This window comes from Rattus norvegicus, chromosome 20, assembly GCF_021556685.1.
Source record: "Rattus norvegicus strain SHRSP/BbbUtx chromosome 20, alternate assembly SHRSP_T2T, whole genome shotgun sequence".
NCBI lineage: Eukaryota > Metazoa > Chordata > Mammalia > Rodentia > Muridae > Rattus > Rattus norvegicus.
Window position 1 is genome coordinate 46,322,630 of NC_141553.1, and position 27,092 is coordinate 46,349,721.

Here is a 27,092-nt window from a genome sequence, read left to right on the forward strand (position 1 = left end):
CACTATGACCGCCCTGGGCTTGTTGTGAGTCTTCCTCGTAAGGTGCAGCAAATGTCCCCGTGTCAACACGGCTCACGCCGCCTCAGAGACTCTGGCAAATCGTACTTGAACAGCTTCTCTCTCAGGGAAATTCTGCAAGTAAGCTTGGAAGTTTGCTCCCTGGGGTTTGGGTCACTCGGGTGAGCTGGACTAGTCTTCTACTAGCCAAACCAATCTTAGGATAATTTGCATACATTTGGGCAGTAGGCAAGGAAATTAACGAGTTCACAGATATTTTTAAAAAATCTGTGATTAGAAACACTAAAAAATGTTACTCTTTGTGACCAGCAAGATGACCCGGCTTGTAGAGGTACTTGTCACCAATCCTGACAACCTTAGCTTGATCCTAGGGATCGACAAGGTGTAAAGAACCTATTCCTGGGTACCGTGGTATCCCAGTGCATTATATAAACAATAAATAAATGGAAAAAAGAAAATCTAAATTATTCTCTGGGGAATAAAAAACACCTTGAGAATCTGTGATTGAAAATATCTGATCCAGGTTGGGTGGTGGTGACGCATGCCTTTAGTTCCAGCAGTAGGAAGGCAGAAGCAGGCAGATCTCTGAATTAGAGGCCAGCCTGGTCTACAGGGTGAATTCCAGGACAGCCAGGGCTACACAAAAGAAATCCCGTCTTGAAAAAACTATAAGAAAAGATCTGATCTAAGTTAGAGTTTAGGATCCTCCGAATTATTATTAATGGATATATAGTTATTTCTTACTGCCACCTGAAATATTCGTGCCGTTGTATGCCTTTAGGACTCTACGGCCCTCTTGGTAACTCAAACAGTATTTTTGTTTTTTAAAAGAACGTCAGGACGGGGTTGAGGATTTAGCTCAGCGGTAGAGCGCTTGAGGCCCTGGGTTCGGTCCCCAGTTCTAAAAATAAAAAGAAAGAAAGAAAAAGAAAAAAAATTCAGGACTAGGGAGATGTCTCTGTGGGGTAGATTGCTTGTTGCCCAAGTTTTGAGCTGGAGTTCAGACCCACAGAATCCACCCAAGAGCCAAGCATGTGTGGCAGCCCTCCTGGAATCTCCAGTGTTTGGGAGACAGAGCCAGGGAAGCTGAAGAGCAAAATGGCTACCCACAACATTGAGGTGGGAGACACCTTGCCTCAGTATATAAGGTGGATCGTAGAAATACAGCACGGAACTCTGTCCTCTACATGTACGGACCTGCAGTTGTGGAGGACACGATATGGATCGAGTGAGTGCACATCACACCGTACCCCATACCAACAAACACGCAGACACATTTTTTTTTAAAAAAATTCAGCCTATATAGTGGCACGTGCCTATAATCTCGGCATGTAGGAGGTGGAGGCAGGAGGATCAGGATTTCAACGCCAGGATCCATGAATCCATCTCAAAATACAATCCACAAATCCAATCGGCTGGTGATCAGCTTGTCTTGATTACTTGGGAACTGTTGTGCCTCGTATTAATTACGTGGGCTGCTCACTCCTGCCCTCCTCCTGGCTGTACTGTTACTCTTCTTCCAGGGACACAACCCACCAGTCTTTGCCTCAGAGACATCTCCTGGAAGCGATCCCCTTTCGGGCACCATCGCCATTTATCATCGTCCTTGGTGCTCTGTCAACCAGGTTTCAATTTATTTTGAATTCAGTTTGTGATTAAAAATTAAGGAGATCCAATCAAGTGCTTTTTTTTTTTTTTTTTTTTTCAAATCAAGATGCCTCTGCAGTCTGCTGGCACCCTCCTTTGTGACTGCTTGAGGGAAGGAAACACTGGCTGCCTCCTTGCAGCTTTACAGAGCGCTGGAGGGGTGTGTCCATTGGAGGGGTGTGTCCATTGGAGAGGTGTGTCCACGCCCCTTCAGGTCAAGGTGAAAGTTCAGAATCCTTGTTGGCTGCCTGCCCACCCAGATAAACAGCCTCCGCGCAGGCTGTTCATCCCACAGGTTCTAGGGCTGAACTGCTACTGGCCATAGGACCTTGAGAAAATTCTTTAGCCTCCCTGTACCTCAGTTTCTCCATTATACAACAGAACCAACAGCAGTACCCGTCAACTCAGGTCACAGTGAGAATTAAATGAGTTATTGTGTTTCAGGAATAACCACCATTCAGTGAAGATTAACGAAAGATAGGTCAAAGAGGGCAACCCTTCTTAACCAGACCCATGTTATCTGGCTTACTATTTGCCACATCTGCATAACCTTTTGGAGTACTTGGTAACCTGTAGCCCTTGGGCCAAGGGTAGCCTAGAGGTGTCTCTCTCTTCTTAGCCTAGTGCAAAGAATTATTTTTATGTTAATTTAAATTTTTTGGTTTTTAGTGATTTTTTAAGTGTGTTTAAGTGTGTGTGTGTGTGTGTGTGTGTGTGTGTGTGTGTGTGTAGTATACATGTGAGTGTGGTTGCCTGTGGTGGCCAGAGGTAGCAGATCCCTCTGGAGCTGCAATTACAGCCATCCAATGTGGGTGCTGGGAGCAGAATGCAGGTCCACGGGAAGGCAGGAGACATTCTTAACCATTGAGCCGTCTCTCTCCAGCCCCTATCTTTATGTAGTTAAAGGGCTGCCTAAAAAAGAAAGGAAGAAAAGAAGGAAGGAGTAAGGCGTTGAGAGATGGTTCAGGGGGTAAGGGCACTTACTGCGACAACATGAGGACCTGAGCTCAAATCCCCAGTGCACATGGAAAGGACGTGTACAACTGTGCACACCTGTGGCCCAGTGCTGGGGGGCAGGGGCAGGCGGATCCTAGGACCTCACCTGTGAGTCAGGCTAGGGTCAGGGAGAGACCCTGGCTCAGGGATAAAGTAAAAGCAGCTTCTCTGTCCTCTGTGGGTGCACACACACACACACACACACACACACACACGCACACCTACCTATATACACACATACCTATATACACACACATACTCACACATACACATACTCTCACACACTCACTCACATACATACACACTCATACACACACCTATATACACACATACCTATATACACAACATACTCACACATACAATACTCTCACACTCACTCACATACACACTCATACTCAGACACATTCTCTCACACAGACACACACATAGGCACATGTGCAAGCACGTGCATACAAATGTGTACCCATCTGGGCATGTACCACACAGTGAAATACAAGAAAGAGACAACATATGACCCATAAAGCAGAAAGGATATGCTGTTTGGCCCCTTTTAGGAAGAACTTGCGAGCCCTGGAACTCAATTGCTTGTGGCAATCGCTCGGAATCCAGAGGTAGACCTGCCTTCACCAAGCTCTTGTGTGGCTCTGGAAAAGCTCCTTTATGTGTCTCATTAAGGAATGGCAGGATGCTTCCTGCCTGTGGGCCAAGTCCAGATGAGCTAATGTGAGCTCAGTGTGGTGGGAGTCCTCTCATAGACAGCTACAGTCCCCATACACGAGGTTCAGGTGACACTCCTACTACCTGGCAGGAGACGGCATCTAGAAAACCTGTCCCAAAGCCGATGTCTTGCCGAGTGTGGACCAGCTCTGCACTGGTCATGCCTCAAAATACAACCACAACTAGTGCATGGCATTAGGTTGGGTCACTTGTGTCCTGAGACAGTCTTGCTTCGCAAACAGGAAGGGGTAGGACGCTATCTGGTGGAAGTGCAAGAAGGGAGGCCTGTGTGACAGAGGGGACAGAGGCCCTGGTGAGGTCATACAGGTGCTGTGAAGACTAATGGCTTCCATTCTGAGGCTCTGGAGAGTGAGCTTTGATGTGCTGCTGTAGGAAGTGGGTGTTGAGGAGAGATCTGAGCAAAGTTGATGCAGCTCAGGGATCCTGGCTGAGCAGTGTGCAGAGAAAGGCTGGAGAAGGGATCTTGAATAATTCTGTGAAAGGGAGACCGGGGCACATGTTGTCTGTGGAGTGTCAAGGCTTCTGACTGTAGGATAAGATCTTGTCTGCAAACCCAATCCTGTGTGTTGGGGGAGGGCAGAGGATGTCCACCTCAGACCTAGGAGGGGGAAAGGAAAGCCAGAGGCTGAGAGCAATGAAGAAACCGACAGAGCTGAGGAGAATGAAGAGGGCTGGAGAGACTAAGAGGCTGCTGCTCTTGTAGAGGACCCGGGTCAGCTCCCAGCATCTCCATGTTGGCTTACCCTATCTGTAACTCTAGAGGATCCAGTGTCTTCTTCTGACCCCCGAGGGTGCCAGGCACAGACAATTATGTGGAAAAACACTCACTCACACATAAAACATAATTTTAACCAGCACTCAGGAGGCAGAGGCCTACATTGAGGTCAGCCAGGTCTAGGAAGTTATAGGGCAGCCCCGAATACAGTGAGACACTCGAGAACAGAGAAGAGTCCAAACACAAGAGCTGGAAACACAGCAAGTGCAGCTCTCGGTCCACAGTGGGCGAAGGAAGCTGTGCCAAGACGAGGGCTGCTGTCTTTAGAGTCAGGCGGAGGGCGTGTGAGCCCACCGCTCGCCTGATTGGCTGTTCACACTGAGACAGTCATTCCACTGTCTAGCCTCTGTTTGCAGCTCATGCCCAGCCCCAGCGACTACGACATTTTTGGTTGTTTGGGGTTTTGTGTTCTAAGGAGTTCGCCCTCTCCTCAATCATGGTTGACGTTAGTCCTTAACCTTTGTGAGCATCCGGTCAGCGGTGGAATCTTCCCTTTACGTTTTTAACAGAGATAGAGACACACACTCAGTACAGATTAGAAGAGATGCAGGCTGTTCTGAAGCGTGAGCCCCGCCCCGCCCCCTCACCAGAGAGAACCAGCATTCCCCTTTCCGGATGGCATGCGCCCATGCAATCTTACGTCACCCAGGGCCGTGTGGCGCACAGTCCTGTTTTTTATTGTTTTAAACTTAATACGTTTGGACCTGCCCCCACTGCCTTCCACGTGCAGGTTATTTAAAGACAGACTGTTGGTTGTCCAGATGCCCAACACGTTTAAAGCCCAGAGCCATTTGTTTTAAGTCTGTTACTATCTTTATAGACCCCACTTGAAATGACGTGCGCACTTCTCCGTGGAGGAGAGTCTTACAAGTGAGATTGCTCCATCAAAGGGCACAGACTTTTACAATTTTGATAGCTTTTGCATTCCTCTTGGCAAAGCAAGGGAGACTCTGTTTACCTGAGGCACTTAAGAATCAGACGTAGCAGCCCTGCCTCATCCCGGTCTATAAGCCGGACTCCAGAGGACTCCCAGCCAGAACCCCACCCACCAGCTTTCCCTGAGGCCCCTCCCTTTCCTCAGAGTGGGCCACAGTTCAGCAGGCATGCTTTAGTACTCCAGGCCTGACAAGTCTTGGCTTCCCGGTTTTTCTGAGCCGTCCCAGTAGTGCACATTCCAGGGCTCCCACGGGCTGACCACCAGGCCCTCTGTCTGCTCAGAGGCCAGGGACTCTCTCCCCAGGTCAAGGCTGGTGAGCAGGGATTTTCTCTGTCAGTCGGGACTTGCCTTGACTGGAGTGCAGGCCACACCAGGGTGAGAGTCACGGGAACAGGACATGGAGCTAGCCTAGAAGAAAACGAGGAAACTGGAAATGGTTAGCAGTGGGGGAGCACTGGGTTGTTTTTAAAAGAATCATACTTTTTACAAGTTTTACTACAGCTAAAAGCGAGTCTTTGATAACCCCCAGTGCAGCTGCTCCCCGGGGCCAGCCAGGAAGGCTGGGCAGGGCTCCCCATGTTCTGCCAGTTCTGAGCAGGGCTCGGGCTGGGAGGTTCCATGTCTACAAACAAGGGCCCTACTGACTCTTCCAGGGACCCGTCCAGCTACAAAGTACTGCTGTACATAGATGCAATCATGTATTCAGTCAACAAATCTTCACTGAGCACCTACTATTATGGTTTCTAGGTGTTGAGTCTTGGTGCACCTAGAAGATGGAGAAGTCATGTAGTCAGAAATTAAACTTTGGAAACAAGCCGGATTAAATATTTCCATTATGTATTCGTAGGGTGGTAATGATTGCTAGAGAACAGTGGGTGGAGGTAAGGGGAGAGTATAAGCACTTTATGGGGGTGGGGAGGGCTCAGGGAGACCTCACTGGGAAGATGACAGTTGAGGAAGGACCTCTGAGGAGAAAGGAAGGGAGCCATGCAGGTTTTTGGAGGGAAGAGCATTCTAAGAGGCAGCGGCAAGTGCAAAGGCCCTGGGGTAGGCTCCCTGTGCCTTCCTGTGTGTACTCTCTCTGAGTTGGATGCAGGGGATGACAGACAGGACGGTACTGTCTGTGTCCTTAGGAACCATTTCAATAAGCGTTCACTGTCTAGCCTTCCGTCTTCTTTCATTCGGCACTACTTGGAGACAGGAAGCCCAACAATTGGAGTTGAGCGTATGCTTGGAGGTGGGGCTGCTAACCTGGAGTAAGGGCCCACTGTGTAGTGACTCACTTAAACTCTCACGCTTGCCCGCCCGGCATAGCTTTGTAGTCAGTCATTCCTGTTGCTACTGTCTTACTGGGAAGGTTTTTGCTGCCGGGACAGGTTTATTTACTGTCACCTGCGGGGCCGTGAGCCCCTTTATGTGCCAGTTTTAAGTCACCTGAGATGGTCACACTTCATCACCTGATTTTAGCTTCCCCGTAGCCCCTGAGCTAAAAGAGCCCAATCTGCAATTTCAGTAGATCTTTCAGTAGGAAGTACTTGCCACATTGGAAAACCTGGATCGTGGAGGTGGGGGTGGGGGTGGGAATAGGGGTGGAGGTGGGGGTGGGGCAGAAACATTCGCACCTGAAGTGTTTGGAATTTGAGCAATGGATGCAAGTCGCATGACAGGAGCTGGCAGAACATCATCCTCTCGCTTGCCGCTTGCCGGCTCCCCATCGCCTCTCCTCACCTTCTCTGTCATGTGAGGCTCACAGATGCATACAGATCATGCGGCACTCCCCGCCCTGGAGAGGCTGCTGGTTTCCTAACCGGCCGTTTGTGTGGCGAACACGGTGCATAGTGCACCCCATTTTGTAGCTGTAGGCAGAACTGTTAGGATAACGGGGAAATGGTGGTGTGCATTTAAAAATAATAAAATGTTGGAGCATTTTATACATTTTGGGGGAGGTTCTTAGTCATTTTCAAAAGTTCTAAGGAGTTTAGACGGTGGGGTCTCTTCCGAGGAGGGAGGCTTAAGAGCAGCTACAAGCTGGAGATGTGCCCCGTGTGCCCAAAAAGGGGCTCAAGGGTTGCGGCCGTGAGTGGGTGAGAGAAGTGTTTTGCTCCTGGGCTCTAGTGATTTTCCTGCCTCAGCCTTCTTAATAACTGCAATTATAGGCCTGCGCTGACATGCGTGGCTTTCGGTAGACAGTTGACCCCACTGGATAGAGACTTCACTCTAGTTCAGTACGTGTTTGGCTGCTGTGTGAGAAGAAGCCCTGGGCTCTATCCAGAAGTAAACTGCTGGCCTACCTGAAAGGCAAGATGGTGTGGTGCAGGCTGTCTTCTTCCACGGGAGTGGGCGCAGGGTGCGAGAGACAGTAAGTCCCCATTCTCCAAAAGCTGTGTACCCTGGGACTTCAGGCGCAGTGTGCGCTCGGTCGACGGCGGTGGTTGAAAGGCTGAGTACATCCAAAGTTAGAATTTAACGTTCCACGCACCGCCTTTTTCTCTCCAGTGTTTGAAGTGTGCTGTGTACAAAGGCCCTCTGTAGAGGAACCCACTGGGATTTCTTCCCCACACATGCTTGCTCTGAAACTTCCTGTGAACCCCCAGTGTCCCTACAGCACCCCGTTTCCCAGACTTTCCTCTATTTGCCCTACCGAGGGGGCATCACGGCAACTCGCTAATGATTAGACAAAGGAAGCCCTCCCTTGTGTTAAGTTGATTTTCAGAGATAAAGGCAGTTTTGCTTGGATGGAAGGCGGCTCTGGGGGCTGAGGGATAGTTTAACAAGCCTTTGGTCTCCCTACCTTCCTTGCAGGCTCAATGCCCAGAGGTACATACATCCTCCAAATGACCCAAGCTGTTAAGTGGAAATGTCACCGTGACCTGTTTCAATGCGTTTTAAGCTTGTGCTTTCTTTCTCTTTCTTCCTTTCTTTCTTCCTTCCTTCCTTCCTTCCTTCCTTCCTTCCTTTCTTTCTTTTTTTTTTTAAAGAAACTTATTTGGTTTTCAATTAAGCAATCGCCAAACGGAGTAAAAAAAAATTAAGTTCAAAAGGTAAAAGTCTTCCTCCCTCCCGCTCCTCTCCTGCCTGAGCATGGGGACTGTGTGTATCCTGCATCCTCCGGGCACAGAGGAGGCTACACCACAACCATAAGCTGTCCTGCTTCTCATGCTAAAACCACGAGAAGCAACCAGCAGTGTGCCCTGGACGGTTTTCCTGCATCAGCCCCTGGGATTTTTTTCATCACGCATTCCAAGCTCACAAAGCAGACCAGTTTATGACAATCTCTCTCTGTCCTTGGTGTGTGGCAGTTGATTTTTACCCATGTTTCCCCCATACTGGTAAGCAATTCCTACCACAGACTGACTTCTGGTCTGTTACTTCAACTGCCTTCCAGATAAAATATCTTAATAAGCAGAATGCCTTTGTCTGCAGGGTAAGTAAACAACTTTCTGTGATTGGGGCCCTGAGAGCACAATGCTGTCACGCTGCTGTTAATTTAAACCACATCCTGAACCAGGTCCTTTAAGGTCATAAAATGGAAACTCCAAACAACTGATCTATCTTCTGAGACGGGCATGTTTTCTCTTGTTCCAGAAACTAGAATGAATCGAAGCATTCCCGTGGAGGTTGACGAATCGGAGCCCTTCCCGAGTCAGTTGCTGAATCCGATCCCAGAATCTTCTCCAGAAGAGGAATTGGAACCACCTGCCCCAAATACAAGGAACACGGCACCCAGCAGCTTGTCTGTACTCCAACGCCCTCCCCTGAAACTTGCAAATCACCAGCCTGTGTCGCAACAGGTCACCTGCTTGCGAGCTAAAGTCCTGGAGGAGAGTGAAGCCAGTTTCCTTAGAAGGCACCCTGATCTCGGCAAAGATGTTTCCTCCTGCTCCTCTGAAGCCAGTGAGCCTGGGTCTGAGCTTGGAGCCCTCTCTCTAGAGCATCGCTTTACACATATGGAAAAACGCGATAGATGGCTGGGACCTCAGCTTTCAGCAGCTTCTCCCGACACTGGCCATGACTCAGACAAATCAGACCCAAGTTTGCCTATGGCTTTGGCAGACTCCTCCAGTAGTGACCAAGAGATGAGGCCCAGGCCCGGGTCCCGGCCCCGGCCCTGGCCCCGGCACCACAGGAACAGGGCAGCCCCAGATGTGCCCACGATAGACACTGGGTATGATTCCCAGCCCCAAGATGTCCTGGGCATCAGGCAGCTGGAAAAGCCCTTGCCCCTCACCTCCTCATGTTACCTGCAGGACCTCCCTGGGCCTCTCAGGTCCAAGGAATTTCCCCAGTTTGAACTCCAGAGGTATCCGGCGAATGCGCCGATGCTGCCTCTCGATCCTTCCCCACAGGTTCCATGGAGTTATCAGTACTGTCGTCCCGGAGGGCCCTATCACCACCAGGCGCCATGTAAGTGATCGTTACCGCTTCTGGACATTCTGGACTAGGGACCGAGGAAAGGACCGAGCAACGCTGCCAACGTCCAAAGACTAGCAGTCAGGGAGCGTTCTCTGGTGCAGGCTTTTGAATGGGCAGTTGGCTTGTGAGGGGGCCTTACAAGTGCATTTTGTTAGCCAAGGCCAGCCTCACTTGAATCTCCAGGAGGCTTAGAACAAAGTGGATCCCCCCGATGAGCAATTGAAACATGACTCTAGACAGAGAAGACCCTACTGAGTTCTAGAAAATCCGTCTGTCTTAGATCTTGGGGCTTCTTTCTGGGTTCTTCCTTCCCTGTCACAGCTGGCAGAGAACGTGGGCGGGACCTCGTGCCTGCCGAGTGCCAATCACAGCACAGGTGTGGTGGATTTCTTACCTATGAGTCACTGAGAACTGAACTTTGGCAAGGCAGATGTTGGGTTTAGTTCTCCAACATTTCCGGGTTAGTTTAAAAGGCTTTGGAAATTCTACCTCTCCTTACTTAAAGATACCTTTTCTAGTCAAAGCAGCAGTGTATGGGTAGTTTGCTCCAAATGACATATGCCTAGGAGTTGAAAGGGGGCTATTTCCTTTACCCAAGTAGAATTCCCTATTATAGGATTTTTGATATATTTACTTCCAGTGGGCTTTTTTTTTAATTCTTTGCATACCTAATGTAAAATACTTTGCAGTGATATTGAATGCACTTCACCCAGCATTGCTTTGAAATGTTGAATTGTGCTAGTGAGATGGTCGGTGATTAAGGGCACGTGCTGCCAAGGCTGATAAGCCACAGAATGGAAGGACAACCATTTAGCATTGTCCTCTGGCTTCTATGTGTGCACTGTGGCACCCAAACACACACACACACACACACACACACACACACACAAACACACACACACACAAACACACATACACACACTCCCAAACACACACACACAAACACACACCTACAAACACACACAAACACACACATACAAACACACACAAACTCCCAAACACACACACACAAACACACACAGACTCCCAAACACACACACAAACACACACAGACTCCCAAACACACAAACAGACACACAGACACACACACACACACACACACACACGCACTCACTCACGCACGCATGCACACTAAACTGTTTCAATGCTGAACTGAAATATTAGCATTAGAAATATTACTGAGTTACCCTGTTCTCTTTGTCAGCCATTGAAAGTTCTTCCAGTTTTCTGGCCCAATAGTCAATACTATGACAAACATTTTTATCTGCATTTCTGATTAACTCCTTAGATAAAGGTGCAGAAGTGTGAATTCTAGTCAGAAGCCTTGTGAGTTGCAAGCAGTTGCCTTTATCTGTCACAGGCGATTGCTACATCTTGATAGCAAAGCAGGCATTGGCTCTGATAATGAGTGTCTCAGGAAGACCTTCCCCCTGGAAAGTATTCTCCTGTTGAGCCTTTGGTGGTCAGCACTGCCCCCTTGGGCAGCCTCCTTTTGAGACAGACATATCCAAATGCGGACACTTTGAGCCAGCGTGGCTTCCCCGTGCCCTCTGTGTCCTCTCTTCTATCGACAGGGCTGGAAGGGAGTGTTTGATCCGAAGTGCAGAGAGAAGAAGGGCAGGCAGGAGAGAAATAGGGCTGGACATGGGAATAATTCACACGCGGAGTACAAACAGCCAACTGCGTGTGAGACCTGGCTTAAGAAATGCCGCAAACGGTGCTGGGGAAATGGCTCAGCAGTTAGGAGCACTTGCTGCTTCTGGAGAGAACCCTTCTGTTCTCAGCTCACAATGGCCTGTAACTCCAGCTCCAGGGGATCAAGCGTCCTCTTCTGACCTCCAAGGACACCTGCGTTCACATAGATGTGCATACAGGTGTACACACACACACACACACACACACACACATCAATTAAAAAAAGAAACCCAAAAAGTTCAATGATACATTTTATGTAAAAATGGATGCAAAAATAAAAATCTTGCACAGACTTAGGGGATAAGATAATGAATACTTTTGTACACTCTTGGTAAGAGCAGAATTGGGTGCAATTCTGGAAGGCAATCTCACTATTTATCAAAATCTTATGAATTCCCCATTTTGGCCAGCAGCTTTAATTTTAGTAATGTATCCTATAGAAGCATCAAAGAGTCAACAATAAACACAAACGACAAGTTATTAAAACACTAGGGCCAGTGGGCTGGAGAGATGGCTTAGAGGCTCATGGGAGTGCTTTGCTCTTCTGGAGGACCTGAGTTCAAGTCCCACCGTCCCTATCGGGCAGTTCACAATTGCCTACGTCTCTGGCTCCAGGGAGATCTGATGCCTCTGGCTTCTTCAGGCACCTGCCCCCAAGTCTGCCAACCCACATGCTGGCTCACATGTAATTTATTAAAATCAAAACCAAAAAAACCACTTTGTAGTGGCTGGAGAGATGATGGCTCAGCGATTAAGAATACTTTCTGCTCCATCGAGAGCATCAGCGTTTGATCCCAGTACCCAAAGTGACAAACTGGGGATCCTACAAATGCCTGTAATTCTAGCTCCAAGGGGTCTGGTGCTCTTTTCTGCTCGCTCCCCACACCCCCGCCCCTCTGGGGTGTGTGTGCACGTGTGTGTGTATGCACGGATAAAATAATATCTTAAAACACTGCCGATTTATAACGGGTGGGAGTGGTAGAGACGTCTCTGATGTGAGAGTTTAACTTCAGGGCGGTGTAGAATGATGGCCTGGACAGAGGCTGGAGAGAGCCACAGTGCCTGGCCAGCCTCAGGTCTCAGGTAAACAGCCCAGCCATTTCAGGCTGCTCTCCTCCGAAGGTAACAAGGCTGTGGGGTCGGACAGTACATGCATGTCGACTTGACAGTTTCCGTTTATAGTGGGGACATGGCTCAGCGTAGGTTGAAGAGTACCTGTGTGCCGTGACTTATTTATACCGTGGTCTCCTGGGCCCCTATTGTGTGACATAAAACAGTGTTTATGTTCTGACGTAAATAGGGTGCAGGGGGAAAACAAGATAGAGCGTTGATCCCATATATTCTTGCGAAAAAGGAACTACCTGTGTTTACTTACACCTTTTTTTTTTTTTCTATTCTTTTTTTCGGAGCTGGGGACGGAACCCAGGGCCTTGCGCTTGCTAGGCAAGCCCTCTACCACTGAGCCAAATCCCCAACCCCTACTTACACCTTTAAAGGCCCTAAAGGATTGCACTAACATGAGAGGAAGTGGGGAATTAAGAGGGACAAGGAAGAACTTGCTTTTCCTTGTAATCTTAATATACTTGTGTTAATTTTTCATAACATTGTTCCTATGATTAAAACATAAATAAAAGCCAAAAGGAGGGGTTGGGGATTTAGTTCAGTGGTAGAGCGCTTGCCTAGGAAGCGCAAGGCCCTGGGTTCGGTCCCCAGCTCCGGAAAAAAAAGAAAAAAAAAAAAAACTCAAAAGGAGCAAATGTGCCTAAAAACTGTGCTTCATGCTGCATACCCTTGCTCTTGCCCCTGAGAGCCCTAATCAGAGGGAAGCTGTCAGGTGGCCCAGTGCTTGAGGTTTTCTGCAGGCTATGGTGGCCCTGGAATATTAATGAAGTGCCCACCAGCAAGGACTCCCAGGAGGTTGCTGTGAGGGCTAAATGAGATAATGCACGAAAGGCTCTAGCAAAGAGACTGGCTGACAGCAAGCCCTCAGCACAACGGTTCTCAGCATGGCCGGTATCCGGAAATGGATCGTGCACCCCAGCCCTGTGGAGGCAGCCTTCACTTTCAGGCCCCCCTGTGCTGGCATGGATTTTAAACATTCAGGACAGGTATATGAAAGCTTAGTCTCCTGTCAGAACTAAAGCTGCTCTTAGTTGCCACCAAAACCACTTCAGAAGAGCTGCTCACTGGAGGGAGGCTGTGCTGTGGAAACCAGGGCTACGTGTTTCTACTCCTCCTTAGGAGAGCACTGCTTCTCTGCCTGTTAATGAATATATAAATAAATAATGATCGCCATGCAAATGGTGTGTCTTCATGCTTTGCAAGTTAAAGCAAAAGTAACATTGCTGGTCACCCTTTTCATATATATCAAATAAAAAGATCCGAAGCAGATGAGAACAAGACATGTTTTCCTCACTAAAGCTCCAGGAGAAGCCAGTCTCTGCTGTCTGAGAACCATTCAACTGAGGGTCACCAGATGAGGCTCAAGCCCTTGTGTTTTATGTAACTTTTGCTTTCTTTATTAAGGTGGCAGAATAAGATAACATAGTGGGTACATGCTCCCATGAACACGTATGCACACACACACACACACACATACACACATACACACACACACATATATATACACACACCACACACACACACATACACATATATACACACACCACACACACATACACACACACACATATATACACACACCACACACATGTACACACATATATACACACACCACACACACATACACACACACATATATACACACACATACACCACACACACATATACACACATACACACACCACACACACACATACACACACATACACCACACACACATACACACACACATACACACACACATATACACACACCACACACACATACACACACACCACACACACATACACACACACATATATACACACACACATATATACACATACCACACACACATACACACACACACATATATACACACACCACACACACACATATATACACACACCACACACACACATATACACACACATACACCACACACACATATACACACATATACACAACACACACACATATATACACACACCATACACACAATACATATACATACACTTATACACACCACCACAGACGCATACCATACACACACACACACACCACACACACATATACACACATATACACCACCCACATATACACACACATACACATACTCACATACCACCACAGATGCACACCACACACACATATACACACACATACACTGCACACACACACACACACACACACACACACACACCACAGGCATATACATACCACATACGCACACATACCACACACACATACACACCACATGCCCCGACACATGCACACCATGCTGCTCGCACACACAGACAGTTTGTGTGATTGTCTGACAGGAAAATGCATGTACAATTAAGGCAAGGACCACTACGCCAGATGGAAGGAAGGAGGGAGGAAGGAGCTGCCTTGCAGGAGTCCCAGCTGCTTACAGCTGGGGGAGTTCATCTAACAGTTTATGTTGGCCACTCTGCTTCCCGGCTAAACTGATCGCATTTCATCGTGATGTTTTTTGACAACTTGGAAAATCAGACTTTTATTTCCTCCCTCATAAACTCTTTACTACCATTCTTAATAAGGAAGAAAAATGCTGACGCTTTCCCCTGACACACGGAAAACCTCATTTAAGGCTTGGTTTACCATTCCAAGTGGTCAGAGCCCAGGGACACGAAGACCGTGTGTACTGGAGCCAAGTGGCTCACGAGACTGACAAACAACAGGCGCTCATGGGGGCTCGTGCATGGAGACTGTTTTCATGTTGTGCCCAACACTGCCTCGCAGCCGAGGAGCGACTCTGCTCACAAGTCGCTTGTCTGTCACGTCACCCACCTTCCGTCTCCTTCAGAGAGAACCCTCCTGATGGAATTTTAGGCACAAGAGGCAAGTCTGTGGGAAGCTATTTTCGAGCAGCGCTCCTCAAGTAGGTGGCTGCTGATTTATACGCCTCTCCTTCTCACACACCGGCTCATGTGGGTTTGTGTTGAAAAACAGACACCTACAGACACACAGATTTCTCTCTGTCTCTGTTTATCTTGCGCTGCGAAAGGGAGCTGTCTCATTTTTATCTCTGCTCGCTGTGTGCCTGGGAGTATGGGTTCTATAAATATTTGCTGAATGAATGAAAAGAAGGCTCTACCTTCTGGGGAAAGGAAGAGATCTCTCTCTAACTATTGGTGGAGTCTTTGTGATATCAAGGCTTCGAAAGCCATCTTTAATTGTGTAGCAGGGAGAGAAAGAAGGAAGGACACGCCCATTCATTTATCAATTTATTTAGTAAGATTTGCCATGCTGTGTACTGGGCACTCTATAATGTCAAACACGGTCCACAAGCAGAGGAGACAGGAAATCAACAAAAATTTGCATGTAACATGACAAAGCATGTATGCTATAACGAAAATGCCAGGGGTCCGAAAAGGATGTTAATAGGCAGGCAGGCAGGCAGCCTCATTTGACAGACAGTTGAACCAAAAGCTGAGGAATAAGAAGGTCAAAGAAGGGGTTGGGGATTTAGCTCAGTGGTAGAGCGCTTGCCTAGGAAGCGCAAGGCCCTGGGTTCGGTCCCCAGCTCCGAAAAAAAGAACCAAAAAAAAAAAAAAGAAGGTCAAAGAAGCAAGGAGACTGCTGTTGCTATGGGGCCCAGAGAGAGGCCATCAGGGCAGGGAAAGCGATATCCCAGAGCAGGAAGTATAGGAGGCCATGGAAGGGATCTGTACCCACCCTGAGATAAACTCTCTCTGGGAAGCAGAGCCTTGAACTGTACAGTCTTGAGAAGAACACCGAGACCAGTACTCAGCATGGAGCACGGAGCTAGAAAGGCCTGATCATGCTAGTGGAGCAGAAGGGTTAGGGTTTGAGCAGTGAGGTCAGGCAATGTGGCTCAGTGGGTAAGGGCGCCTGTCAGTGAGCCTGATCCCTGCTGGACCCCTGGGACCCGCAGGGTGGCGAGGACCAACTCTCTCAAGTTCTCCTCTGGCCTGCAAGTGTGCATGTGTGTACACACTTGTGCACAGAGACCCAGTGGATGGAAACATAAAACAGACAAACAAACAACAAAAGCCATCATAAACTCACGAAATGAAGAGATGGTTATTTACCTAATAAACATACTTTTTAATTTAACAACTAACCAAATGTCCAGGCAGAAACGGTCCAAGTTCTACATATAGAAGGAAGAGGTTCCTTTTGGCCGACCCTCTGATAATCAGCCTTTGTTTTAAACAAGCGATGACACAGAGGCTTACATTGTTGGTCCTCTAATTTAAAAACCAACAAGGTGGGCCACTTTTGTCTGCTCATATATAGTGGTAACTTCTTACCACAGGTGGCTATTTCAGAAATGAGTTACAGCTCGTCAAGTCCTCGGCCCACGTGCTTAGTGATTTTAATGATACGATTTGTTGCTATGAGACAAAAACATGTTGTGCGGGGGAAGTAATCTGCTCGAAATCATCTGACCTCGATTCAAAGGCTTTTGATTAACAGCACTAACATCCGCCTTCTGAAAGGGGAGCACACCCTGTGATTAGAGCTTTCGAGTCCCTTTAAAGCGAATAAAATGTTATTAGGTACTCATTAATGGATACGGGGAGCAAAAAAAAAAAAAATGGCTGCAAATAGTAAAAAACTTCACTTGAGTTCACTTTCAGCATCTCCCTTGGAAAAGCTTTCAGGGCCTGCCAGTTTCTCCTGACCTTGTCTTTCTCATCTCTGGAGGGCAAAGCTGATTTCTAAAAGAGCGAGCAGCAGACAAGAAGCAGGCAGTACAGCAAACCAAGACTTAGCAAGCAGGCTGCACAGTTCAAAATGGTTCCTCTTCCATGTGTAAGCTGACTCTGTTACTAACTGCTTATTGAATGCTGCCCGTGGAGCTGTACGTTGCCTGGTGAATGATTTCAAAAAGTCCATCGCCCCCCCCCCCCAAGCTCTTACAAACCCTTCCCGGTGATGAGCAAAATAAAACAAGGGAGGCAGAAGCTAACATGCTGAGGGTGGGTCCCCTAGAACAGGTAGGTGATAAGGGCCATGAAGAAGTTGATCTGTGAAGATCTAAGGCAAGATCTTTCTGAGTAGTGAAGAGACCAGAGGTGGTGACCAGCTTGGGTGGGGTATTCAAGATGGTAAGCCGGTGACGGTGTTGTGGGAGACAAGGTTGACGAGAGGGACCTGGTCAGGAAGGCTGAATCCTAACTGCTATAGAGTCCTGCAAAATTACAGTCAGAACTGTCTCTAAATCCATGCAAAGCTAACCTAAGGGAGACCGGGGCTCCTGCTGGGGACATGACTGCAAGATATTCTGTCCTTTTTAGCCTGAGCAGCAGTAGTGACCTGCCTGGCTGCCCCAAACTCCCCCTGACCATCTAGACCTCCTGGAATCTATCTGATCTGCTCTACGAAGGCCGTCAAAGCAAAACTTTAGTGACAGACTTTGAGGAAAGGGAGAAGACAGCAGTCTCCATGGTCCTGTCTCCCCGTTCTTAGAGTCCCCCTCTAAGTCCTGGTTTCTTTTGTCAGCCCTGTGCTGGGGCAAGCCTGGGCAATTCCCTTTCTTTTCCCTTTCTTCAAACCTTCTGTTTGCAATAGTTAGGGCTTAACAATAGCAGGACAAGGGTCATGTGTCAAAGCCAGTAGACAGTCTAGGTTGGAGGGTCATGGTCACTTTCTGCAAGAGGAAGAACGGTAGGAAGGACCCAGCTGATATGAGGACCAAAGCAAACAATGAAATGGCTCCAGGGGGGGTGGCCTAGAGTGAGAGTCTAGCCTGTGTAAACTGCCAGGGCCATCCAACCAAGTCCCCAAGTCCAGACAGTGGGGGATGTTGAAGCAGCCACACTAATAGACACCATTTGTGTTTGCTCTTCTGTGCTGGAAGTTGCCACTCCCTCGAACGATCCCTTAAAAGTGTCCAAGGGCTCTCACTGCATACCAGACACAGGACAGCGCCACCCTCTCTTACTTCACCTGGGAGACGAGGTCCAGGGCCTGACCTCATCAGCCTGACCCTGCAGAGTGAAACCTAACTGTGCCACACCTCTTTGCCAGTTTATTTCTCGGTTTCCTTCACATTACCCTGGCAGGCAAACAGAACTACTACCGTAAGTTGGGCGCGGATTTAAAATCAATGCCAGTTTCTTAAACAAAAATGCTTTGTGTGACCTTATGGGTTATGTCCAGATTAGAAGTGACAGCTTGGGTCATGAGGAACTTAACACTTGCTTCTCTCCAATCTCCATGTGCCTGCACCTCTCAGGTTTCCCAACTTCGGCCCTCTGGGCCTGTGTAATGCCCTCTTACCACCACCACCACCACCACCCACACACCCTCCCCCCAGGCCGCATGTCTCTCCTCTGAACCTCATTTCAAATTTCCATTATAAATCTGCTCGAGTATCTACCACAAGTGCACCAAAGGCCGCAGGAGGCTGCTGGGTCCCCAGGAGCTGGCGTTACAGTCACGGTGAGCTGCCTGACCTGGGTGCTGGGAACCAAACTCAAATCCTCTAGAACAGCAAGTCCTCTCAACTGCTGAGGCAAATCGCCCAGCCCTGAGTTTTTCTTTATTTCTCCAACAGAGTTGGCTGAGCTGGCCTTCTCTTGGGACCCTGTTGCCCTGGGGGCGTCTTAGGACCAACTTTCTCCCAGTCACACCTTCACATTACTCTAATCGTTGCTCTTTAAAAATAATTAATTAATTGATAGTTTTATGTTTATGTGTGTTCATGTGTATGTGTGTATATGTGTGTGTGTGTGTGTATTATGCATGTGTGGGTGTATGTATGTGTGTGAGCATGTAGAGGCTAGAGGGACATGTCAAATGTTTTCCTCAGTCAGTCTCTACCTTATCTTTGAAGAGACGGTCTGTCACTGAGTCGGTAGCTCACTAACTCGGTCTGACTAGGCAGTGAACCCCAGGGATTCTCCTGCCTCTGTCTCCCCAGCCCTGGTCCTGTGCTGCCCCATGCCTAACTACTTGTATGTAGGTGCTGGAGGTTTGAACTCAGGTCTTCACACTTACACGGCAACTATCTAATTGACCAAGCCTTCTCCCTGCTCCTCCTCTATTTTCCTCGAACCAAGTGAACATAGGCTGTGGTAGGAGAAAATGTCAAGTTATAGGATCTCGCTGACTCCTTTCCAGAGGACAAGCCAAGGTGTTACTCATGTATGTCTTGCAAGAAGGAGCTCTGTGTGTGTGTGTGTGTGTGTGTGTGTGTGTGTGTGTGTGTGTGTGTGCGTGTGTGCACATACATACTTAGTAGTGGTAGGGAACATAGTCATTTTGTTGCTGTTTGGTTGGTTTTGAGACGTGAAGTCAGTATGTAGATCAGGCTGGCCTTGAACTCACAGAGATCTGCTCCCAGGGCATGTGGTACCACATCCAGCCCAGCCCATAATCTTAAGCCTACCACATTAAGCCCTAGGTTCTAGATGTTAGGGACAGAGGTGCCAGAGAGGCTCTTCATGGTTGGATTAGCCTAAGTATTTTTTTAAAACGTGACTTAAAAATATTTTTTTGAGTTTTCTAGTTAGAATGTCAAACATGTGATGTCGCAGATGTTTTTACATAGAAGAAAGTGTATCAGTTCCGTGACCGTTATAAAGTGATCAGTGGTACAGAAATATGACAAATAGTGTGGAGGTAGTTGCTCTCTGGCCCCCCTCAGTTGCTATCGGAAGAAAGTTGCTCAATGAGCTTGCGTGGTCCTTCGCTTGAAGGAGCTGGAATCAACCTCTGCTACTGCTGTGTTCACAGATGGTCATGGCTACCCTCCAGCAGCAGCCTACCAGCAAGTCATCCAGCCTGCTCTGCCTGAGCAGGCCCTTCTCGGGGCAAGGGTGAGAGGCCTGCACCCTATGCAGAAGGTCGTCCTGAATGACTCCAGCCCCCAGGACCAAGAAGAGAGGCCTGCACAGCGAGACTTCTCTTTCTCAAGGCTCCCAAGGTATGAGGATGGCAAGACCCACCCCCACCCCCACATCCTGACATGAAAAGGATGTGGCTGCTACAAGACGCGCACATGTAGGGTCTCTGTTGGCCCGTCCCAGGTCAGTGCAGCCACACAGTGAAACGCCCAGTATGGACTGTTCAGATCGGAGCCCGGTAGAAAGAGGTTGACAGGGCTCTCCTTCTGCACTACCACATCTGATTTCTCGTTATTTTCTTTAGTAACAAGACCATCCATAGGAGCTGATCTCTCTTCTGCCACTTCCAGAAAAATAATGCTGGTTTTCAAAATGCCATCTAACCCTTTGCTTTGGTCTGTTTTCCATTGCTATAACAAGGCATTTGAAGCTGAGGACTCGATAAAAGTTTATTTTATTAGTTCAAAGTTCCAAAGGCACATCTTGACTCGGTCACCATCATGGTGGAGAGCATCATGGCAGGAGTATGAGGTAGAGGGAAGGATGGTTGATGATGAGGGTTGATGACTGGGGGGCATTTGCTGGTTTCAAAGTCATTACCCTCCTGAGTCACCCTCACAAATATCATATGCCACTTTGGACTTATTTTCTCTTGTTTTGTTTTGTGTGTGTGTGTGTGTGTGTGTGTGTGTGTGTGTGTGTGTATGTGTGTGTGTGTGTGTGCGCGCGCGCGCATGTGTTTTTATTTGTTCGTTTTTGTTGAGATCAGGTTTCTCTGTGTAGCCCTGGCTGTCCTAGAATTCTCTTTGTAGACCAGGCTGGCCCTGCATTTGCCTCTAACCCTGAGTGCTGGGATCAGATATGAGTCACCTTACCCAGTTTTAAATTAACCTTTCTTTTGAAAAAACATTTAGATTTATAGGGGGGTTGAAAGGTGCTACGTAGCAGATGTTTCTATAGCATTGATTTAAGCCCGTTCTGGTACCCCTGAGTTCTCATTTTAGTCCAACAAAGAATGTTCAGCTAAGGAGCTAATTCTCTGACCACAGACTGGAAGGGGAGCTTCAATAGCAGACATTTACTCTCACTAATCTCGTGATATTAATTTTATGTATGGTTTTGAACATTATTGATTACTATTGCTGCAATAAAAACACCATAACCAAAGCAAGTTGGGGAGGAAAGGGTTTATTTGTCTTGCATTTCCATATCATTCAAAGGAAGTCAGGACAGAAACTCAAGCAGGACAGGAACCTGGAGGAAGGAGCTGGTGCAGAGGCCATGGAGGTATGCTGCTTACTGGCTTGCTCCCCATGGCTTGCTCAGCCTGCTTTCTTATGAACCCAGAACCACCAGCCCAGGGACAGTACCGCCCACAATGATCTGGGCCCTCCCCATCAAACACTAATTAAGAAAATGCCCCCTAGTCAGATCTTATGAAAGCATTTTCTTACTTGAGGCCCCCTACTTTCAGGTAGCTATAGTTTGTGTAAAGTTGACATAAAACTAACCAGTATTAATTATCAAGGCCTTAACATTTCTTTATCAAACCGATAATCATCTTTTGTAACAATAAAGCAACTTTGTGTATAAAAAGATTCAGTATGAATGATACAGAAACGAATCCTCTAGTAGTTGAAAGTTTATTTTAGAGGCTCATTTTCTCAGTATTTATGAAAACATGAGATAAGTAACTTCCCTAAACTTTCTCATGTAGTCTGAGATTTCATGATTTTTTTTTTAAGTTCTAATATTACATAAGACTTTAAGAACTTTTAAATTACTTTGGGGTAAAAACATAAGCAAAAACCTATATTAAAATCAGACATTCACAATCTTATAATCATAACATTAAAATTTTACAATATGAAACTATTGGAAATATAAAACAAATGACAATCATGGTCTCGCTATCCTGACTTTAACACGCTTCCAAATTTGCCTCCGGTTTTTAAAAAGGAACAAAACATTATAGGTATAGTTTTAATTTCAGTGTGAGAGGTAAGTTACAGGAAAGAGACATCATTCTAGTCCCCTCTCCCCATCTTCTCCAGATGTCTATTCTGTTTCCCCTTCTAAGTGAGATCCATGCAGCCCTCCCTTGAGCCCTGCTTGTTACCAGAAGAAAGGCTTGTAAACCTCCATGGCAAGAGAAAGAAAGAAAAAGCAAACAAAAAGCTTCTCACTTATTTTTCTGTGTGTGTCTCTATACCTGCGTGCTATAGCACACGTGAGGACAGAGCACTCGTGGAGGGCGTCGGCCTTGACAGCACCTGCCCTGGGAGCCCCGCCATCTGACCTGCTCACCTGCAGCTGATTTGGGCAGACGGAATTTAATGTGGGGAATCGGATGCTCATAGAAGTGGAGGCTAGGGGAGGGTCATGGAGCCTCCTCCTCCCGCACCGCACCACTGTAACTGACAGCCCCGCCCTCTGCCCCTGCTAGAGCTGCAGTGGCAAAAGAGAGATGCTACCCCTGTCCTCAACATCCAGGGACGCTGGATTTCCTGCAAAAACAAAACAAAACAAAACAAAACAAAACAAACAAACAAACAAACAAACAAAAAACACCCAACCAAACCCCACATACCTGTTATTGTTTGCCAGTAGAAATTAGAGAAGCAGCAGAAGCAATACATTTCTGTTGTTTTCTAAAGCTCACACCCGAGGGCCTGCGGTTGTTTTTCCCCTCAACACTCCCAGGAATCTCAGCAGGCAAAGAAATAATGGAGATCCCATGTTGCCAGTCAGATTTTTCACCTACAGAGTAACAAAAGAAGTACTTTTTAAAAATTTTGACTTTATTAATTTTACTTCCCGACAGCAGTTTCTCCTCCCAACTCCTCCTCCTCCCGCCTCTCCCTTTCCCCCACCTCTCCCCTCCCCCAATCCACTCCTCCTCTCATTTCTCTTCAGAAAAGGGCCGGCCAGCCTCTGTGGATATCACCCTAACCTTCTATGCCATGTCAAGTTGCAGAAAGACGCGCCCTCTCCTACTGAGGCTAGACAAGACAGCCAAGTAGAGGGGGAATGTCCCAAAGGCAGACAACAGAGCCTGGGAGAGACAGCCCCTGCTCCCACTGTTAGGGGTCCCAAGAAAACCAAGTTATGCAACTGTAACTTATGTGTGAAGGGTCTGGGTCAGTCCCGTGCAGGCTCCCCGGTTTGTGGTCCAATCTCCGTGAGCCCCTGTGGGCCCAGGTTAGTTGATTCTGTGGGGGTTTGTGATGTCCTTGACCCCTCTGTTCCCCCACAATCCTTCCTTCCCCTCTTCCTCAGATTCCCCCAACTCTAATGTTTGGCTGTGGGTCTCTGCATCTGTTTCCATCAGTTGCTAGGTGAGGCCTCTCTGATTATCACTGAGCTAGACACCATCTATGAGTATAGCAGAGTATGACGAGGAATCATTTCTTGAACTTTTTATTTTTGCCATTCACGTTTGGTTCTGACGTGGGTCTCTGGACTATCCAGCCTACTGCCCTCTAGGCAATGTCAGGGGTGGGCTTCCTTTCATGGCATGGTTCTCAATCTGGACCAGTCCTTGGTTGGCTACTCCCACAATTTCTGTGCCACCTTTGTCCCAGCATAACTTGTAGGCAGGACAAATTGTACCTTGCAGGTTTTACGGCTGGGCCGGTGTCCCAACCCCTCCACTGGAAATGTTGCCTGGTTATGGGAGATGGCCAGGATCCCCCATTGCTAAGAGACTTAACTAGGGTCAGCCTCATAGATTCCTGGGAGTTTCTGCTGCCCTAGCTCATCCCAGAGATGAGCTCCCTCTGTCCTCCCACCAGAGTTGCCCTGTACCTATCCCCACCCCTGTCCAGTCCCCTCTCCCCATCCACTCGAGATATCTATTCTGTTTCCCCTTCTAGGTGAGATCCATGCAGCCCTCCCTTGAGCCCTACTTGTTACCAGAAGAAACGCTTATAAACCTACATGGCAAAAGAAAGAAAGAAAAAACAAACAAAAAACTTTCAAAACATAATCAAACGTTATCTATCGTGAGCTAAAAGTGTCCTTTTTTTATCTGAATGCCTTTAATTTTAGCTTTCCGTGTCACCCATCATGCTATTTTGTTTTGCTGGTGACCTCGTCTGACCTGTACCTGGGATTTATTTTCCAATTAGACAGACCTTGGATAGAGAAATCAAACCCCCGCGTCCCTCTTTTGACCCCAGCACAGGTCCTCACATATGGGAGCCAGCTGGCTTGTTTTTTTATAAAGGAAACTCCACGGGACACCCCCTCCCCCCATCTGTGTCAGATAAGAAACAGAGGCAGAGGGGAGATGGTGCATCAGAATGGTCCCACAGTTTATGTAAAGTTTTTCTGTCTCCCCAAACTCTGCCTTTGTGATGAAGATAAAAATGTTGTGTAAACATATTCCCTCGCAGGGACCGGCTCTGCCGCCCACCATCTAATGGAGCTGGAGCTCCCGAGGAGTCCTTGGACCGTCCTGCAGAGCTGAGACCACATGGTCCCCAGGCTCTGTCCCCAGCTGCCGTGCCTAGACCCCCTAGCAACCCCTTAGCCCGAGGAACTCTGAAAACCAGCAATTTGCCAGAGGAATTACGTAAGTTGTTTGCATCGTGGTTTTCTTCTCCTTGGGTTTCATGCCCAGTGAGTTTGTCTTAGTCAATCATCTAAACTCTCAGCCATGTTTTACATATATGGTAAGATTTACCTTTCCCCTTTTTCAGTGACCCCGAGCTCGGAAGCAATGCTCCCAAACTGCTTACCACCAGATTTTCCTTAACGCACAGGAAACTACAAACGACACCCATACTTCTTCCCTCCTCAGTGAGGCTCTTCCGGGACGTGCCCCTGGGTAGATGGATTGGTCGCTCATGTGGTACTGGGTGGGAACCCAGTGTCTCGCTGTAAATTAGCAGCAGCTCTCAAGAACAAGGTTGTTTTCTGCAGCAGTGAGCAGCCTGGTTTGAAGAAACAAAAACTGTCTCACGTTGCCCATACTGCTTCACACCCCGATGCAAACTAAAGAAATTTAGTTTTATTTAAAGAAATACCCCACTCAGTGTCTGGCAGGGAGGGCTTTGTCTCCTACATTTTGCTTCAAGAACCAGCAGTGTTGAAATACCACCAGACTGCTCCGAGAGTGAGGCCAGCTAGGATTCTCAGTTCCAGAAATCTTAAGCAATCAGTCACTACTTATGAATTATTATCTGCTAGAGAGGCTCACTCTTCCCAGAACTGGGACACTCAGAACCAAGCCTCAGGCCTTTGCTTTGCAAATTGCTTTTGTTGACTCTCCACTCAAAGTCACTTCCGGCTCTGAAAGACTTCTGTGACCATGATGGCTATGGGTTTCCTGCCAAAATCCTGTTTCTGAGCATCTTAAAATCATATACACTTCAATTACACAAAATATCTGAGTGGACAGGCTTACATGGTGTATGGTCCCAATATTCTGTCTTATCTGGGAAGGGAGTCCTAAAATTACCACGCACGGAGGTGGAAAAGGATCGAGCCCGGCCTGGATGCCTGCCTGCTGGTTTCTTCCACCAACACACAGGGCGCACGCTTTCATTTGAGAGCTCTGTTCCCATCGGAGCCGTCTAAGCACAGATAAACACACAGACTCATCTTCTCTTCAACATCTCTTAGTCCTCTGCCTCGGGGTTTCTTGAGATTTAACCGGTTCATTCCACACTAAAAGGCATCTCCCACGGCATCTACAAACTGCTCGTGAAGAAACCTCTCTGCTGTCTGAGAAAACAGCGGTTCTGGCTGGGTAGGGCAAGCTTGTCTGAACAGTTCTGTCCATGGCTTCTTGCTGGCTTGTGGGGGAAGAAGACACTGCAGCACTGAGCTGCCCTGAGGCACTGCCTTCCCCTTAAACGGCTGATCTGGACATCAGACTCCTCCTGCTTCCTGACCTCTCTCCAAAAAAGGGTTCAGGGCAGCAGAGAGCATCTCGAGATCAAAAGCAGACGCTGCCGGGTGGCCCCTTAGCAAGCCTTAGCTTCTTAGCCTGCTGGGAGAGCATTTTCCTTGGGCACAGGGCCAAGTGTCTCTAAGAAACAAGGCAGTGGCTTGAGCTGAAAGGACAGGCTGGCTGTGGGTGGTAGCTTTTGTAGCATCTCCCGTGGCATTCCATGAGACCTCTAAGGCTTGTCTGAGACTGCCCTTACTGTCCTCTGTCCCTCCTGTCTTCTGTTCTCTCTGGACAGTATGTTCTCTCTTGGATAGCTCCCAGCCCTTGTCACAGGGGACAGCACGATCCACACCACCACAGGCATAAGCCCTTGGACCACCCTCCAACACAAAAGGCAATGACCACGACTTAGAACGGCTGTGTAGAAGAGAATAATTCGATTACTTTCAACAACGGTGACAATTTTTCTCCTAGGGAAGGTCTTTATCACTTATTCTATGGACACAGCCATGGAGGTGGTGAAGTGTGTGAACTTCCTGCTGGTGAATGGCTTCCAAACCGCCGTGAGTACTTGGTTCTGAGAGAACAGTTCACAGTAACGATAATGAAAAAGGATGAAGAGTTGTCTTAGACAGTGTTTTATTATTTAGGTGATTGGGAACTAAATGTTTATGAATTTAGATACTTGTTTTCTAGGTATCTATTTATCTCTTTAATGCTAGAAGTCAAGGCCAGGGCTTCATTCATACTAGACAAGGATTTCACTGCACTGTAAACTATTCAAGTCTCCAACATTTCTCCTCCCCAAATCCATAATAGTGGTAATTCCCACCATGGGTCCTGCTGGTCCTAGCTAAAGGAAAGGCCTGGCTTTCCCTGCACTCTTCCTCCCCAGCCGTCCCCGCCAGTGTCCCTCCTGTAGTGTAGGACACTGCAAGGTCACCAAGGTGGCATTACTAAACCAGACTCCTCTGCTCTGTACTGGATTGTGAGGTTTAAGGTAGAAGCCTGGGTACTCCACTGCACAGGGCT

At 47.7% G+C, this 27,092-nt stretch overlaps 1 protein-coding gene and 1 long non-coding RNA gene across 9 annotated transcripts in view; one reads left to right on the forward strand and one right to left on the reverse strand.

Moving 5' to 3' along the window:
• Positions 1–27,092, forward strand: part of Traf3ip2 (Traf3 interacting protein 2) — a 43,067-nt gene that overhangs the window by 3,494 nt on the left and 12,481 nt on the right. For 5 of the 7 annotated variants that reach the window (XR_015644888.1, XR_015644889.1, XM_087597865.1 and 2 more), the window contains 4 exon segments: positions 8,697–9,515; positions 20,052–20,241; positions 24,559–24,737; positions 26,535–26,623. Coding sequence is in view for 3 of the 7 variants with exons in the window: in XM_087597865.1 (XP_087453991.1) it covers positions 8,705–9,515; positions 20,052–20,241; positions 24,559–24,737; positions 26,535–26,623 (1,269 nt within the window). In the remaining 4 variants the exon portion in view is untranslated. 7 annotated transcript variants of the gene reach the window in all.
• On the reverse strand, positions 1,690–25,799 carry LOC134483822 (uncharacterized). 2 transcript variants are annotated; one of them, XR_015645896.1, is made up of 5 exons: positions 24,904–25,236; positions 22,752–22,921; positions 7,403–7,551; positions 5,460–5,519; positions 1,690–2,577 (listed from the first exon to the last, which is right to left on the reverse strand). It is a non-coding gene; the product is annotated as an uncharacterized LOC134483822 (long non-coding RNA). The 2 variants fall into 2 exon arrangements; XR_015645897.1 differs by lacking the exons at positions 1,690–2,577; positions 5,460–5,519; positions 7,403–7,551 and adding an exon at positions 21,787–22,668 and having other exon boundaries at positions 24,904–25,799.